This window comes from Ursus maritimus, unplaced genomic scaffold (genome assembly GCF_017311325.1).
Source record: "Ursus maritimus isolate PB19 unplaced genomic scaffold, ASM1731132v1 scaffold_12, whole genome shotgun sequence".
In the NCBI taxonomy this organism is placed as follows: Eukaryota; Metazoa; Chordata; class Mammalia; order Carnivora; family Ursidae; genus Ursus; species Ursus maritimus.
The window spans coordinates 13,288,746-13,306,533 of record NW_024423564.1 but is presented as its reverse complement, the minus strand read 5'-3'; the positions used below and the strand labels follow the sequence as shown (position 1 = coordinate 13,306,533).

Here is a 17,788-nt window from a genome sequence, read left to right as displayed (position 1 = left end):
TCTTTTCACGTGCTTGTTGGCCATTCGTACATCTTCTTGGAAGAAATGCCTATTTAAATCCTTTGCTCCATTTTTAAAAATTTTAAGGTTTTATTTATTTATTTGAGAGAGAGAGCATGTGGGGGGGAGGGTCAGAGGGAGAAGCACACTCCCTGCTGAGCAGGGAGCCCGATGTAGGACTTGATCCCGGGACTCCAGGATCATGACCGAGCCGAAGGCAGTCGCTTAACCAACTGAGCCACCCACGCGCCCCAATAAGTCCTTTGCTTCTTTTGTAATTGAATTACTGGTTTTTGTGTCTGCTGTTCAATTGTCGGAACTCAATATATTCTGGCCAGTAACCCCTTATCAGATATTTGATTTGCAAATATGTTCTCCCATCCTGTGAGTTGCATTATCTCTCTGCTGGGAGTGTCCTTTGATGCCCAAGTTTGTAGTTTTGGTGTAGTCTAATACACCTGTTTTCTTTCTTTTGTTGCCTGTGCTTTCGGTGTCATATACAAGCAATCATTACCCAATTCCAGTGTCACAAAGGTTTTGAAGCTGAAATGTTGGACCAGGTCCTCCTCTCCAACTATTTAGTGATTCCTTAAAACTGAATTAATAAAGCAAAACATTCATGATCTCAAGATGCATGACACTTTCATTGTCCAGCAATGGCCTCGAGTTCCCCGGGTCCACCTTCCAGCGTCCCATTTGAGCACTGCTTTGTTCGGTCATGATGCGTAGTCACCATGGGGAAAGGCCTGATTTCTACCAGAGAGCCTTCCTATCCCATTCTTCCTCTCCCTCATTCTACTTTCTTCCTCTTTTCACCTCCCCACCAGAAAAACAGTCCGGAATGGGATTTGGGGCCAGCTGAGCGCCCCCTTCCCTGAAGCCTCAGCTGAAGGGCTTTCCCAGGAGCAGGGTCCTGGGCTGCCCGAGTGGCTGGCTCTGATGCAGTTGGTTTCCATCCTCCTCCTTCTGGAAATGCTGGATGGCATGTGTCAAACTGATAAATATGGAATTTCTTTGGAGAGGTGCTTGAGTTATCTCAATTTTTAAAACCCTTTTATTTAGCAATAATTTCCAACGTACAGAAAAAGTACAAAGAATTCCTGCATACCTTCCCCGGACAGCACAAATGTTGACACGTCCCCACATTTGCTTTATTCTCTTTTCTCTCCCTGTAAATTTTCTGATCTGTGAGCAACTCTGTTAGAACTTATGGACACAATACTTCTTTACTTCGGTATGTCCCCCAAATCAAGGACATTTTCTTATAATTATTAAGATAAGGATCAGTACAAATATCAAAGCTGGGAAATTGACATCAATACAATGTTATTACTTAAAATTCTGACCAAGTCCTCCTCCCCAACTACCTAGTGATTCCTTAAAACTGTTTTTATAAAGCAAAACATGGTCTCAAGATGTGTGTGACACAGTGATCTAGAGACTGAATTTGGCCGAGCGCGCAGAGTCCTGCATCTGGGCTGTGGGGACCGCCTCGACTCCTTCCTCCTTCTTCCCGTCCCTCTCTGGAAGCAGAATGGGCTTCCCCACTGCTGTTTCACATAACTAATAATGTGCTCGCCCGTGTGCAGGGCAGGATCCCTACCCTACCCTTCTCCCAAGAGGACCTGGCAATTCCATGATGTGTCGGACAGATTTTTCCAGGGCTTAGGGTGCTTACTGTTGAACAAATAAAGGTGCATTTTTGGAGGCTGGGAGCTATTCTCCCCCAACTTTCTGCTGACCATGGATGGCAGACAGGCCAGCAGATCACTCACAGAGATCACTTGGGGCAGGAAGGGAGAAGGGGCGTGTGCAAGGCAGCCTCTGATGCATTTTCTTGGTCTCTACCCTCTCAAGGTCTCTCCCAGTTGAGGCTTTGCTGTTCCTGGGTCCTGCATTAAAGACCCCAGGACCCCTTCATCTTCAGCCTGAGACTTGTCAAGTGTGGACACAGTGTGGCCCTCTTTGCTGATGTGCAGAACTTTGCTGCTGCGAGAGTCACGGGGTCCAACTGAGAGCATGTGTCAAGGATCAAACAGACCCAAGTTGGCCTCCCAGATCCGTTTGCTATTAGCTGAGTGACTTGGGAGATCTGTTGAGCTTTCTAAGCTCCTGCTCCCTCATCTGGAACATGGAGGTATTTTAAAGGCCTGATGCACGGGTCTGGCACTAGGTAAGCACACGCTATGTGTCATAGTCGTATGGCTGAACAATATTTGGAGATACTCATTTATGATTTTTAAAAAATCCTCTCATTTTCTCCTTTCTCTTTTCCTCAAGAAAGGAAAAGCCAACACGGGGGAAGACGTGGGCAGGGCAGAAAGCAGAGGTGACCAGCAGGACCTCCAGCTCAGGATGTCGTGGCCTGAAGCCTAAGCTGCAGGGAACTCAGAGCTCCTCAGAGGTGGGGGGTGTAGACAGGCGGGTCCTGAGTGGTGGGGACCTGGAGTCTGCTTCCTGGTGGTGGCCAAGACAGCTTCCAGAAAGCTGGGTTGGCCCAGGGGAGACATGCAGGCAACAGGGGCCCATGTAGGGGTGAGGAAAGACTACTGGGCACCCCGCCCCCCGAAATTTGGCATGCTGGAGAGTCATGGGTGCCAGAGCACATCTGTGGGGCATGACACAAAAATGGCTAAGGTTAATTTGCCCCCAGCCTGCAGGGACAATGCAGAAATTCAGTTGATTTCTAGAACATGAAAAGAACTGATGCTTCGTACATACGTGAGGTTCAGACCAGCTGCAGGAGCTTGTGAATCCCACGTTTCGAGGCTGGGGAATGACTTGTAACATTCAAGGTCATACAAGGGCATTCATTTACGACTCATCTTTGTAGAAGTCCTAACACGTGACAGCACTGGACTGTCCTGTCTTCAACCCTCACATGAGCATCTCAGGGTCAGAAAAGGAAACTGAGGACGGAGGCACCAAGAAGTAAAGGGACTTGCTCAAGGCCACACCACCACGTGGCAGACCCAGGATTGAAGCTCAGGACAGTCACACATGCACTTTCCAGAAACCACGCTCCCCTGTCAGCTGGCTCCTTGCAGTGAAAGATGTTTGTCCCTTTGGATTTCCCCCTATACTGCTTGTCACAGCAGGGTCACACATGGGGATCCAATCTGTGGACTCCCAGGCATGGAGAAGACACCAGCTCCATAACTGTGTGGCTATCGTGAGCACATAGAAAATGCCCAAGGTCCTGCATTGAATCGGCTTTGTGGCTGCTCATGTCTGAGTGGCAATCACAGTGCGGGGGGGAGGGGGGGTGTTACCCAGGATAGGTCGTCCCCAGGCCCTGATTTTGTTCAGTCACTTTTGTGGGCCAGTCCCCAGGCACAAAGACTCTAGACCAAGGGGCGTTGTCCCCACCAGGTGCTGGTTAGCCGGTGATGAAATCTTATCATGGTTTTTCTAAAAGCTTTTTGCAAGTCTGGCCCTGCCCCCGTGGGTAAGCAGTTCTAACGTCCCGTGCCGTCTGGGCAGCATTCCTGCTAGCGTGCACCTGAATGCTGTTAGAATGATCTCCATCTCGTGAGTAAACACAGAGCAACCAGTGCTAGGGGATCTTTAGTTTTTGGCTTCGAGGGGCACCTTCCAGCCGGAGGGATGGGTGAGCCTGACTCGCCAGGCTCATTGTTCAGGAGTGTTTGTTCAGGCTGGGCCCCTGGGGATGTGGAGCAAAGTGCTACAGTGCTCCCACGTGGTGGTGGTGACCCCGGAGGGGCCGGGCCCTGGGTGCCGCACACCGGCATGGCTGTCCCAAGGGATCCCCAGAGGTTGGCAAGAATGAGCAAGAAGCAGAACGGCCCCAGACTTGATATTGCAAACTCGTGAGATTCGCACAGCATGCCGGGCCCGGGGGGTGGTGTGTAGTGTGTCAGACCAGGGCTCCTGTGACAGTTCAAGCTCTTCTTCCTCAGGGACAAGTCCATCAACCTCTCCGAGTCACCATCTCCTCGTCCGCAGCTCGTCATAAAGACGGGGCCCTGCTGTGCCTCCAGAGAGGTAGGAAGACTGTTCATTCAGTCATTTGCTTAACCAGACGTTTAGTGGGCACCTACTATGCGTCGTGCTCGGTCCTGGCGTGAGGGAGGAAAGACCGCTCAGATGCAGGGCCGCTGGGACGGGACACACAGGCCTTCTGAGGGGGGACATGGATGGCCGAGGGTGGGGCATTGCCTTGGGAGGGAGTCCGTCTAGCTGTCTTCCTAACTCCTGCCATCAACCTCTCAGTTCCCCTGTGGATGGGCCTCATCAAATACAGGAAACTTCTGGGTCTGTCCCTCTCCGCGTGCCCCTGTGTCCGGGGCCCACCACATGCTCCCCTCCTTGGCTGCCCAGCCTGCCCTGTCTGGTCCACTCCCTCGCTACCCAGATGTCTGTCCCGCAGGGTGTCAGTGGCCGGCCCCACACTCTCCCGCACACCTGCGGCCCCAAAGCCCCTGCCTGACCCTGATTTAATCTCGCCTTTCCAGTTTATAGCCTCCCTTCACCACGGCACGTGCTTTTCTCTACCCCTTCTGTGGCTGAGCCTCTGTTTCCCTTTTTGCCCTAATTCTCTCGGGGGGAGCTGTCTCATCACCAAGCCTGGCATGTGTGCCTCTGAGAAGCCTAGGCCTCTGTGTGGGACCAGGGTGCTGGCATTTGGCCTCACCTGTTGCTTCAGTCTGACCATAGGGCCATATCCTCCTCCTTCCTCTCTATGTGTGGCACGAGTCTGCCTTCCCCGATCACCCTCCCCAATCCCCCCGACCCGGCAGTGGCTCACGGGATCTAGCATCCAGCTCTCATTTTCCCAACACCCTTCTAACACGGAACCAGGGGACACAGCCCAGACAGTGCAGGCGCCTCGGGCCTGTCATCTCTCTTAGTCCGGGGTGACGGGTTAAAGGAGCACTCTCTGTCTTGGGAGTAGATGGAGGGCTCCCTGGAACACGGGCCGGGAGCACTGAGCCGGAGATGCCTGCACGGGGCAGGCTGCTGGCTCCCTGTGAAGTTAGGCCCAGGGAGGAGAGGCGGCTAGGGCAGGACAGGGCTCTGCTGCGAGGAGACCTCCTTACAGGCCACAAGGTGGAACATGAGATGGGTTTCTGGCGGTGGCCCCACCTGTGCGAGCTCAAGCAGTCCCGTCTGGAAGGGGAGATCAGTCGGGGAGTCCTCTGCGAACTTTCCCAGGCTGAAGATCAAGCACGTGTACCCTTTGGCTTTGAAGTCCCGCCGTGGTGGAGTCAGTGGCCCTTATCGCGGTGGGTGTTGGGTACTCGGGGTGCTATCTTAATGTGTTTGTGGAGCAGCCCGAAGTCAGGGGGTCATCTCTGCGGCTGGGGCTTGCAGCCAGAGGGGACCCAGGACCCGCTATAAAGGCTGTGGGAAGGGGGCCTGGCTCCAGCAGTGGCCAGCCCGCAGTCCAGGATGAGGCGTCTCGTGGTGCTCCTCGCTGTCCTCGCCCTCTCCCAGGGCAGTGGGATCTCCAGGTGGGTATCAGGCGCCCGGGGAGGGGAAGGGCGTCACACGCACCTGCTCTGGGTGGGTCTGTCCTGGTCTCCCGCTCTGCCCCAGCGGAATCTTCAGAGGCTATGCTGTAGGCTCCCAGGATGGTCTTGCCTTTGCATTTGGGACCTTTTCCTCAAAGTATGCCCGAGCAGCAACACAGGGTCACATGGGCAGCCTGCGGGATTAAGGGCACGGCTTCTGGAGTCAAACTGCCCGTGATGTGATCCCCAGCTCCATCAGCAACCTGACTCTCTGTGCTCTGTTTCCTCTTCTGTTGTAAAATTAGGATAACAGCATCCATCTCGCAGGGTTGTCAGGAGGGTATATGAATTGGTATTTGTAAAATGCTTTGAACAGTGCCTGGCATGTGAGAAGCTGTCTCTATGGGTGAGATTCCCAAGTTCTCCTCCAAAATTAATAACTGAGATTTCGTTTTTTGATACTTTTTTTTTAACTTTTTTTTGAAATGATTTTTTATTTTTATTTATTTATTTATTTTTTAAATATTATATTTATTTATTCAACAGAAAGAGAGGGAACACAAGCAGGGGGAATGGGAGAGGAAGAAGCAGGCTCGCCGCTGAGCAGGGAGCCCGGCATGGGCCTCGATCCCAGGACCCTGGGATCATGACCTGAGCTGAAGGCAGATGCTTAACGACCACCCAGGTGCCCCAAGATGATTTTCTTAAAAAGTGATCTCTAGACCCAACATGGGGCTCGAACTCATGACCCCAAGATCAAGTCAGATGCTCTACCGACTGAGCCAGCCAGGCGCCCCATAACTGATAGTTCTCGAGCTGTTTGCTGCTAGGTGCCAGTAACCCTCCTGAATTAGGTAGATATTATTATTTGCATTTTATAGGTGAGGAAGCTGTTGTTCAGGGAAGGTCCCTGGGCTACCTGAGGCTACATGGTTCATAAAGGAGGAGCCAGGACTTGGTCCCAAGAGGACTTACGCTCTTGCCGCAAAATCACACTATCTCCGGTTCCCAGGCTCGAGCCCCATCAAGCCACAAGCCTGGGGAAACCTGAATCCATCCCTGGGAACCTGGATCCCTGAAAAGGGGCTTGGGTGCCTTTGACCAGTCAGAGGTCCTTGTGGTCTTGAAAGCGAAGTTCTTTCTAGCAGGCATTGGGAGGTCTCAGCGCCGGGACTGGGGGCAGCCCTGGGGGAGCGGAGGTTTCCATGGTGGTTGGTTGGAGCCTCCTGGCTCTTGGCATGGGGCAGTGGGCTGCCGGCGTAACCTCTGAGGGAGGCTCTCTGGGGCCTCATGCTGGACACAGCAGCTCAGCAGGGAGGCAGCTGTCACCGTGGGAGTCACCGGGCATTCCACGAGTGAATCCTGAGCTGAGCGGGAGCAGGAGCCGAGCAAGCTGGGGACCTGGACATGGGGACACAGGAAACCATAGCTGTAGATTGGGCCCAGAAGCCTTCTTCCTTTTGGGCTTACATCCCTTTTTATTATCAGAGACAAAGGCTGAGAAACATCTCAAGGACCTTTTATTTCTGTTGGGTCCTGGCTGAAGTCACCCTCGAGGGCTGGAGAAGGGAGGCACCAGAGGAGAGACCGTAATTCCCATACGGGGCTGTTCCATATGGATCTGTTTGGATTGTGAACAACATGAGAAAACCCATTTCCTCTGACCATCTTAGAGCGCCTGCCATTTTATTACTCTTAAAGCAGTTTCGTAGCCGCGGTCTCCGCTTGTCCTTAAATCAGCCCCTCAGAGGAGGACCGCATGGCCCTTAGAACTAGAGGGACACCAGGGTCATCAACCCACATTCCTTCAACCCACAGGAGGGGGCGCTAGGACCAGAGAGGTAAAGCTCCTCGGTTGGTCAAAGGCAGGGCTGGAGAGTGACTGGAAAGGAAGGAGGTCCCTGACCCATTTTGCAGAGACAGAGCTGAAGCTCAGAGGGCTTTGGCGGGGGCTACCCCAGGGGCCACAGCCTCCAGAGCAGGGTCTAGAACCCCTCTGCTGTTCTCCCTCTCAATTCTCTTCTGTTGATTTGCTTCCATCATTCAACACCCAAACTCCATCAGCAGCTCCCTGAGGACCACGCTCTGTATTGAAACCCTTCGAAGATTTTCCACACACTTTAGGCCACCCAGAGAGCCAGTCACAGAGGTCGCGAGGGAGGGAGCATTTTCACAGCATTTAGCAGAGTGTGGGGGACATCATTTCCTCTCCAGACATCGTGGTCCCAGATGGCAGAGACTATACCCCTGGGCCCCATACAATGTCTGGCACATCGTATGCAGGCAGCAAGAATTTGGAGACTGAATGAATGACATTGTGTCTCCCAAACCTCGGACTTGCAGAACCCATTAGGAGGCTATAAAATACATCGATGAGTCTCTACCAGCATTACGGAAAGAGGAAGGAATAGGGAACATCAGAGTGTGTTGCATTTTCTAAGAGTAAGCACTGAATGGTGAACTGAGGTAAAATCTAATTTTTCCTTCGAGTTATGATAAAAAAAATATGTGGGGGAGTAGCTGACAGAACCCAGAGCCTCTGGGCACTTCTCCGAGGCTGGGCAGCCCTGAGGAGCTGCCCACTGGCATCACTAATTCTTCCTCATTTCCTCAGGGTCCCTCTGCACAAAGGCAAGTCGCTGAGAAAGGCCCTGAAGGAGCGTGGGCTCCTGGAGGACTTTCTGAAGACACACCCGTATTCCATCAGCAAGAAGTACTCCAACCTGGAGAAGGTGGCCAGCGAGCCCTTGACCAACTACCTGGACGTAAGTGGCTCTGCCCCCCTTCCAATAGTGCTTCTCGCACAGAGTGTGCTGGGTGCCCCTTCCCAGCCCCCTCCTTCCCCCCCCTTCTAGGAAGCATGGAGCCCTGTGGGCTATGGAGGCCGTCCCCTGCCCCTCAGTCAGCTCCGCACCAGGCCAGCAGACCTGGCAAAGGCGAGGCTCTGAAGGTCGCTGCCAGAAGGGTCTAAGCTCAGGCATCCTGCAGACGACATCCCTTGGGGGCATGTCATCTGCTCCCAGGTGCACTCCCATGCCTGTCTTTCCCAGCCCAGGGGACCCACGTCTTAGTCTGGGCTCAGCAGGGAGCCCATCTGCAGCCGCCCAGGAATGACAGGAACGCCCCTTGGGCTCTCTTCCTTCCTGGAGCCTCTCTCCCTCATCCGTCAGTCTTGACAGTAAACAGTCTGCATTGTCTCTCATTGCCTTGTCTAGGTTATGCTCACCCCGGCCCTAGCCCGAGTTCTGATACATGGGGAGGCTGGCAAGGAGGGGTGGCAGGGACAGCTCAGGTCGGGACCTGGGGTCCATACCTCTCTGGTGCCCCATCTCTCTGTCCCTGCCCTGGCCGGGGGGCGGGGGAGGGGGAGGTCCCAGTCTTCCGACCAGGAAGGGCTTATGTTTTGATCTAATGTCTGCTTCTGGGGTTGACTCCCGCGGTGGTTATAGGGCTTGTGGAGGGGGTAGGCCAGCACAGCTTGGGGGGGCCGGTGTGGTGGTTGGAGATGAAGAGCCCTCCCCAGCAATCCTCATTCCCCCCCTTGTCCTTTTCTCCATGTCAAGCATCAGCCCATATCCCTAAGCTCTAGTCCCCACCCCTGACCCCATGCTTTCTGATCCCAGTGTCAGTACTTTGGAAAGATCTCCATCGGGACCCCACCCCAGGAATTCACCGTGGTGTTCGACACAGGCTCCTCAGACCTCTGGGTGCCCTCTGTCTACTGCAAGAGTTATGCCTGCCGTGAGTGACCTCCCTTTCCGGCCCACCCCTCCAGGCTCAGACCCCCAGGGCCGCTGGGCCAGCCCTGCCGAGTGAAAGGAGAAGCTTGGACTCCTTTGGAGCCTGCTCTGAAAGTCTGTGAATTTCAGTGACATCAACAAGTGATTATGGAGGCCTGGCCACTTTGGAAAAAAGATGTTAAATGCCCCTAGGCAGAGGTGGGGTCAGCCTTCATGTTTTAAATGCCAGAAATCAAGGTCAAATGTTGGTCTTGTGCATTCTGGCTGCATCAGTGGCTACGTTGGGGGCTTTTGGGCAAGAGATTGGGTCTGCCTGGAAACAAGGAGCGGGTTTGCTTGGATTCTGGCCACCACCCTGGAGTTGCAGGGTGCTGGGGAGAACGTGGGTACAGGAGAGTTTGCTTTGATGTTCCCAGCTTCCCAATGGTGCCCCATCTCCTTGCTCAGCCCTTCCAACTGCCCGCAGATTGAGAAGACATGCAAATCCCGGGTCTAATGTATAAGGCACCAGCTGGAAATTAGGGAAGCTTAGCCTATTTATTTATTTTTTAAAAAATATTTTATTTATTTATTTGAGAGAGAGCAGAGAGCACAAGCAGGTGGGGGAGGGAACGGCAGGCAGAAGGAGAAGCAGGCTCCCTGCTGAGCAGGGGGTCTCATGCAGGGCTCCGCCCCAGGACCCCGGGATCATGACCTACACCAAAGGCAGACGCTTAACCAACTGAGCCACCCAGGCGCCCTGGTATTTACTTATTTTAGTCTCTATCAGGAGCCAAGACAAACTGCTGACCCTACTGGGTCTTCGGTTCTCCTTTCAATAAAATGGGGCTATGATATGTCAGGGGGTGCGACTTGGTCTAGAAAGTGACAGGGTCGGGGAGCCTGGGTGGCGCAGTCCTTAAGCGTCTGCCTTCGGCTCAGGGCGTGATCCCCGCGTTCTGGGATCGAGCCCCACATCAGGCTCCTCCACTAGCAGCCTGCTTCTCCCTCTCCCACTCCCCCTGCTTGTGTTCCTTCTCCCACTGGCTGTCTCTCTCTGTCAAATAGATAAATAAAATCTTAAAAAAAAAAAAAAAGAAAGTGACAGGGTCTATTACTAATGATGAGTAAACATTTAATACATGTTAATAATTGATTTCTCCAACAATCTTGGGAGATTGGTGCTCTTGTTATCCCCCTTTACCAGAGACGGGAGCAAAGTCTGGAGAAGAAAAGAGTCTTGCCCAAGGTACAAAGCTGGTAAAAGTAGCAAGTCTATGGAAACCGCAGGGATGGCTTTTCTCTTTCTTGTTTGGTTTGGAAGCTACACAGGCTGCCCTGGGGTTCCGAGAGGTGGTCGAGCAGCAAAGGATGATTTTCTTTACCAAACTGTGGGGGATCAAGAGAGAATGGGCTGCTTATTTTCTGCAGTGAGAATGGTTAGTTTCTAGACCACATTCTTACAAGGCCGTAGTGAGGGTCCCAGCCTGGCTGGCACTGTCAGGGGCAAGAAGGTTCTCCGGGCCTCACTCACCCTGGGTCTGTGTTTCAGAAAGCCATCACCGTTTCGACCCGGCCAAGTCCTCCACCTTCCAGAACCTGAACAAGCCTCTGTCCATCCAGTACGGCACGGGCAGCATGCAGGGATTCCTGGGCCTTGATACCGTCACTGTGAGTGGGGCTTGGGGCCAGCCGGGGCTCACCTTTCCTTCCCCGCCGGCTGCTCTGCCACCCGGACGCCCAGGCTCTGGTGGGCTGCACCTCCAGCTGGGGCAGAGAGGCCCTTTGGGTCCTGCCCCCGCCCCCCGGGGGGGCCTGGTGGGTAGGGATTCCAGAGGGATCTTAGCCAGCAGGGGCTGTGGCTCGTCCCTCCCTCTTCTCCTTCCCAGGCCAGCCCCCAGAGTCCCCCTGAGAGGCTTCTCCACGCCCAGTTCCCACCTTCTCCATCCTTTTTCCTCTGTCCTTGCTATAGCTGGTTCAGAATCCCAAGCCTGTGCCAGCACCGAGCTCCCCAGGGTCGCCTGTGGGACCTCACTGTAAACGGAGTCCTTGGGAAGGTACTATTATCCCTATGGTGCAGACGAGGAAGCGGAAGTTTCCAGGAGTTAGTCATCTGCCCGAAGTCACACAGCTGGTGGCTGGGAGCTGAGTGTCAGACCCACGCCTCCGACTCTCTGAGCGCTGCCCTTGGCTTGAGCTCACTCCTTCGCCCTGGAAGGCGAGTCCCCTGCCCAGGTGCCATCAAGCAGCACCTCCTTTCACGTCGGGGAGCATCTGTGCCCTCTGGACAAGGGTACCCCTTCCTTTTTGCCGCTTCTTGGCTTCTAAAGTGCTCGACACAGCAATGGGCACACAGTAAGGGCTTGGGACACATTAGCTTCCCACTCTCCTTCCCCAGCCACTACCCAAGACTCAAAGTCAAGCGGAATCCCCTGGTGCTTACCCTCTCCATCTTGCTTGAGTTCTTCCTGGGCCTGGCTGAAGGCTCTTTTGCTCCGAGCCCAAAGGGACACAGTTCTTCTCTGCTGACGGCCCTCTCCTCAGCCTCTTCTGTTGGCAGGGCGGGTACCCACCCAGCTCAGGCCTCCCCCGGGGTTGGTGCCGGACAGTGGAGACCCCAGAGCCAGCGGCTGAGGTGACCCCAGCAGACAGGGCCTGGGAAGGTGACTCCCCTGCTCAGGGGGCCTAACTTCCTCTGAGGCCTGGAGCCATTTTCTTTCTTTTCTGCTCTTTTGAGTTCAGGGGGGAAAACCCGCTTCTTCACGGGGGAGCTGGCCCGAGTCCTCTGGCCTCAGCCATGGTGTGCCGGATGGCCTTCACCTGCCCACCTTGGGCAGGGGGTGGGAGAGAGAGCCACGGGGGTCAGGCCCCCCTCAGCAGGCCCGCACGGACATGAGGACAAGTCGAGGCATTGCAGGAGGAGAAAGAAGATAGGTGTGGGGGGAGAAGCGTGGGTCAAAGGCTCAGAGGCATGAGACGAGGTGTGAAAAGTAGGGTCGGCCCATGAGGGGACTCGAGGACAAAGGCTTCATCCCGAGTGCCACTAGGAGCCTCTGGGGGTGGTCGTCGCAAGGGGTGACATGGCTGGACGTCCATTTTCAAAGATCACTTCGGCTGCGTGTGGGGGGGATGGTTTGGCTATAAGGCGACAGAGGGGAAGCTGGAGGCCCCCGTGAGCTCAGAGTGGGCTGGGGGGCACAGCAGCCTTCCAGGGAAGCGAGCAGGTTAATAGGAGACTGGGAAGTAGTGCCTCCTAGCTTAGTGCCGCTAACGTCCAATGGCCAGACCTCCCGTAAATGCTCGACGCAGGCTCAGCGTCCGGACTATACAGGCCTAAGCATTGCCTTGAGAAGCAGGTGTTATCATTCCATTTCACAGATGAGGAGATTGAGGCTCAGAGAGGGGCTTGTTCAAGGTCACACCGTCAGCACGCAACAGGGCAAGGAGGCACGGCTGGGTCTATTAGATGCAAAGTGGGTGCCTGCTCTTTCTGTCCGTTATGCGACCCCCAGCTGTTCCCTGGTGGATGCCCCAGGTGCAGCCGATGCTGCAGGCCAGCACCCCACCCCCCTCCTTGGGGTCCCCCCCCAACTCCTACACCATGAGCACTGCTATCTGTACCCTTCACTGTGTCCTCTTCCTCCGCCCTGGCCTCGCCAGGATCATGGCCTCACAACCACAGCACCGAGCTGGGAAACGAGGGCTTTTCTCTGTTAAGGTCACATAGCTACATTGCCTGTAGGAAGAAGGGAGGGCCCCTGGGGCAGATCCCGATACCAGCCTTCCCCTGGGGTCTTCCTGCCTCTGGCCGCAGGCCCCTGGTGGAAGACACTCGGCTTCTCTTGCAGGTGTCCACCATCGTGGACTCCCAGCAGACCGTGGGCCTGAGCACCCAGGAGCCTGGCAACGTCTTTACCTACTCTGAGTTCGACGGGATCCTGGGGCTGGCCTACCCCTCCCTGGCCTCCGAGTACTCAGTGCCAGTGTTTGACAACATGATGCAGAAGCACCTGGTGGCCCAAGACCTGTTCTCTGTGTATTTGGCCAGGTAGGAGCTGTCCCCAGCCAGGGCCGGACTTGCATGGCCTGGCAAGGTCTGTTGGCTGAGCAAAGTCCAGCACTTTGGGTCACTGCAACTCCAGGGTGGTGGCCAGAATCCAAGCAAACCCGCTCCTTGTTTCCAGGCGGACCCAACCCCTTGCCCCAAAGCCCCCAACGTAGCCACCGATGCAGCCAGAATGCACGAGACCAACATTTGACCTTGATTTCTGGCATTTAAAACATGAAGGCTGACCCCACCTCTGCCTAGGGGCGTTTAACCTCTTTTTTCCAAAGTGGCCAGGCCTCCATCATCATTTGGTGATGTCACTGAGATTCAAGACTTTCAGAGTAGGCGCCAAAGGAGTCCAAACTCCTCCTTCCACGACACAGGAAACTGAGGCCCGGGAGGGACGGTCACCTTGGGAACTGGAGGCTAAGTCACACCGGGAGCCCAGGGCTCCTGACTCCCAGTTCAGTGCTCCCTGCTCTGTCCTCCTGCCCCCATGATGGTGCAGCTTAGCTGGACAGAAGGGCAGGTGGCAGGATGGGGAGAAGGGCACCACACTTAGGAGAAGGAAGGTGCTGGGCGACCGAGGTCAAGGACATTCAGGCAAGGAGTGCATTCATGCATTCATTCACTCGGTCAGTATTTATGGGCTGTTCCTACGTGCAGGTCTCTGCCTGAGGAAGGGGATACGTCAGCAAACAAGAGAAACTGGGAGTTAACTTTCTAGCAGGGGGAGCAGACAACACGCAATTACACAATTATGCTTACAGTTGTGAGAAGGGCACTGACTGTAGGCAGATCTGGGTGCGGGGAAATCTTAGCAACAAGGGAAGCCCAGTCTGAGGGCGGTGCATGGGCAGGTTGGGCAGGGGAAGCTTCTCTGAGGCACGAGGGGGAACTCTCCATGAGCCAGAGGACAGCACGCTCCGGGCAGTGGGGACAGCATGTGCTAGAGCCCGGGGGGCGAGACAGCTTGCCGAGGTCTAGGAACTAAGTGCAGCAGAGTGGGAGCGGGTGACACTGGTGTGCCCATGCTTCTTGGCCACAAGAAGAGCCCCAGAAGGAGCAGAGGGGTGGAGGACAGTTTTAATCCAAAGTCTGTGGGACCTGGTTGAAGAACCTCTCTGCTACTTGTAGCCAAAGGGCTGGGGACGAAGAGTGGGCACAGGGCGACTGCTGCGGGTGGCCCCAGCCCAGCCTGGTGGTCCTGTGAGCTGCGTGATGGTTACCTCCCCCCTCCCCCGGGCTGCAGGTGTCTCAGCCTGGGGGCTGCAGAGCTCAGAGAGAGGATGCTGTTATCAGGGAAAAGCCTCGAAGAGCAGGGAGGCCGGGAGGACTCCCTCGAAGCCTGTGGGGTGGAGATGGGGCTCGAGGGCAGGGAGGAGAGTGGGGCCTGATCTCAGTGGTCTCAATGGCCTCTGCCCCCTCCTGTGTGGGGCTACGACTCCCCCTCACCAAGCCAGAGTGTCAGAGTGTCACCACATGTTCCTTGGTTTCAGGAGCAGCCAGGGGAGCATGCTCACGCTGGGAGCCATTGACCCATCCTACTACACAGGCTCCCTGCACTGGGTGCCCGTGACCGTGCAGGAGTACTGGCAGTTCACCGTGGACAGGTGAGTGAGCGGCAGGCAGCCCTGGGCCCCAGCCACAGGCTGCCTCCAGGGGTGGGGATGCCAGGGCCTGGGGATCAGCCCTCAAGGCTCTGAGAAGGACCGCAGCATAGGAGCCCATAAGCCCGTCACATCAGATTCTGAACTGGACCCTTGCAAGGCAAGTGAGCTCGGTCAGTGAGAATGCTGACATTCCCCGCTGCTTTATTAATACGAGCGCTGCACTTCTGAGCCCTTACTACCCGCTAGGCGTCGGGCTGAGTGGTCACAGGACTGTCTCGTTCACACCTCACTAAAACCCAAGGGGGTGGGTACCACACTAGAATCCTCATTTTATAATTTACTAACGTCAAGTCTGAACCTCATGACCATCCCTCGAGGAGGGCAAGAAAGGGGTTGTTAACGTGTCTGTTTTGTGGGTGAGAAGCCCAAGGTCAGGAAGGCCGGTAATTTGCACAAGGCTCGCGGCAAGTGCATGGCAGGGAGAAAGGCTGAAGCCAGATCTTTAGGCGACTAGAGCAGTACTCATTCCACCCCTTAATGCGTGTGACTTCCCTGGCTTTTAAAAAAGACTTATTTATTTACTTGAGAGTCGGGGAGGGGCAGAGTCTAAAGCTTGGATTTCCTCCCTGCCTGAGGATCCTGGCAGGAGAGGATGGAAGGGAGCGGGAGGGGGGGGGGGGTGCTGGATGCTGGACGCACTGTGAGGCTGTCCTGTTTCCACTCTATAGGGTTACTGTCGATGGCGTGGTGGTGGCCTGTGATGGTGGCTGTCAGGCCATCCTGGACACAGGTACCTCCATGCTGGTTGGGCCCAGCAGCGACATCCTCAACATCCAGACAGCCATTGGAGCCACAGAGGACCAATATGGCGTGGTGAGGCCTGGCCCATTTCCCTGGAGGGGCTGGGATTTCTCAGGAGGCCTTGACCGTGGTCTTCCAGCTTGGCCCACCATGGCTGTCAGAGCTCTCTCGTCTCATGCAGAGGCCGAGGTCTGGCCTCCTGTCCCCCAGGAAGATCGTGTATCCCTGACTCACCGAGCTCTGCTGTACCCCCTTGTTCCTCGTCCCCCCACGGTCTCCTTGCTTCCTCCCTGACTGCTAAGTGCTCCCAGGGTCCTGGGGGAGCTCTGGCTGAGCCTGGAGGGGAAACATGGAGGCCAATCCCCCTTTGTCTCAAGCTAGGATCTGTTCCTGTGTTGGCTGACAGCAGGTCCCACTCAGCGTAACTCTTCTGGGGCCTGCGGGCCTCCCTAGAGTCCTCTGAGTGGGCAGGCCTCCTCCCCCTCCATTTGACTCCAGTGCAGAGGAAGGGGCCCTGCCTTGGCCCTTCTCTGTCTCATCGACCCCATCAGATCCATTGCCCCTCTAAGGTGACTTTCCTCTGGTCTTTAGTTTGACATCAACTGCGGGAGCCTGAGCAGCATGCCTGACGTGGTCTTTGAGATCCACGGCCGGAAGTACCCACTGCCCCCCTCTGCCTATACCAGCACGGTAGGAGTTCTCGGGAGAGGAAGCCTGGGTAGCCTAGCCCCCCTCCTCTCTCCTGGCAAGTCAACCAGTTGTAAAGTGGCCGGGCCCAGATGGAGAATGCGGGAGGTGCACTTAGATGAACTGGCCTTTCTGAGTGGGGCCCTGCTGTCCTCGGGCCCCCCCTGCGGCCGCTGCAGCCTCATCGTGGGAGAAATGGGGCAGACCGAAAGTACAGAGCCCAGCAGCCTGAGGGAGGGTGGGGTAGGCAGGACCACAGTGCCCATGGGAGCCTCCATCCACTGCTCCAGCTTCTAAGCCCGGGGGCCTGGAGCGCTGTCTAGGACTTTCGTCGGCAGCCGGGGCTTTGTGGGGACCCAGCCTTTATCCCCCCGACCCATTGGCCTCAGCTTTGACCTAGCCTTCAATACACACAACTGGCAAGGCCTCGGGGCCCCAGAACTGGGCTGGCTGGTCATCAGGGCAGTAAGTGCTGAGAGGCAGGGGGGCTGCTGGGGAGGATGAGGGAGGGGGAGCGGGGTGAGGGGACCCCACCAAACGCTCTTGCATTATTTTCTGAATATCAATTTCTTCATCTGTTGAGTGGGGTGAACCTAATATTTGTCTGCTTCCCTCGGAAGGTGATTTCAAGGATGAGAGAAAATGCTGGCTGGGAGAGGGACTGTGGGGTGTGTAGGGGGCACCAACAGACACGGTGAACGGGCTTGGGCCCAGCTTCATCTCAGCCTTGCCTTTCCCAGGATATGGGCTTCTGCTCCAGTGGCTTCCAGGGTGAAGGGGATTCCCAGCTGTGGATCCTGGGGGATGTCTTCATCCGCGAGTACTACAGCGTCTTTGACAGGGTCAACAACCGCTTGGGGCTAGCCAAGGCCATCTGACGGCACCGCTGAGCACGGACCACGCAGGCGTGCCCCAAACACGCCTGCCTGCACGCACACACACACACGCACACACGCACACACACATATACATCACGTTTTCAGGCGCATGGTTCAATAAACACCATATCTCCGCAAAGTGTGGCTTCTGTGGGGCCAAAGCCCTGTGCTGTTATGGGGGTGCGGACGTGGTGTCACCTGGTATCTGGCAGTATTGGGGCTACATGGGTCGGGGAGGGTTGGGGACACTGATGGTGGGTGGAGACTTTCACAAGGGATTTGGCCACTTTAAGCTTAGGTCAGGTAAAAGTGAGACGTGTCTTGCCTTTGAGTTCTCCCACTCTCGACCTTTCTGGGGAAAGAGTACAGTAGGAAAGACCTTTGCAGGATGAGACCTGTACCTGGGTGAGGCTTGTGCCTGGGGATCAAGGGCTTGGGGTGTGGGGTGGGTACAGAAAGTTGGCCCAGGGAGAGAAAAGCTCTAGGTCTATGAAGAAAAGGCCTTCAGGGCATTTTGGAGAACACAGTGGAAGAGGCAAAAGGCACCTGGGAAGGTCTGAGGGTCCGG

At 55.5% G+C, this 17,788-nt stretch overlaps 1 protein-coding gene across 1 annotated transcript; it reads left to right on the top strand.

Moving 5' to 3' along the window:
• Nucleotides 1-4,811: 4,811 nt before the first annotated feature.
• Nucleotides 4,812-17,220, top strand: LOC103675019 (chymosin-like). Its single transcript, XM_008704042.2, has 9 exons — nucleotides 4,812-5,474; nucleotides 8,089-8,239; nucleotides 9,098-9,215; nucleotides 10,746-10,864; nucleotides 13,042-13,241; nucleotides 14,741-14,854; nucleotides 15,583-15,727; nucleotides 16,247-16,345; nucleotides 17,083-17,220. The coding sequence occupies exons 1-9, from the start codon at nucleotides 5,413-5,415 to the stop codon at nucleotides 17,218-17,220; spliced, it is 1,146 nt and encodes a 381-aa protein (XP_008702264.2). The 5' UTR covers nucleotides 4,812-5,412.
• The last annotated feature ends 568 nt before the right edge of the window (nucleotides 17,221-17,788 follow it).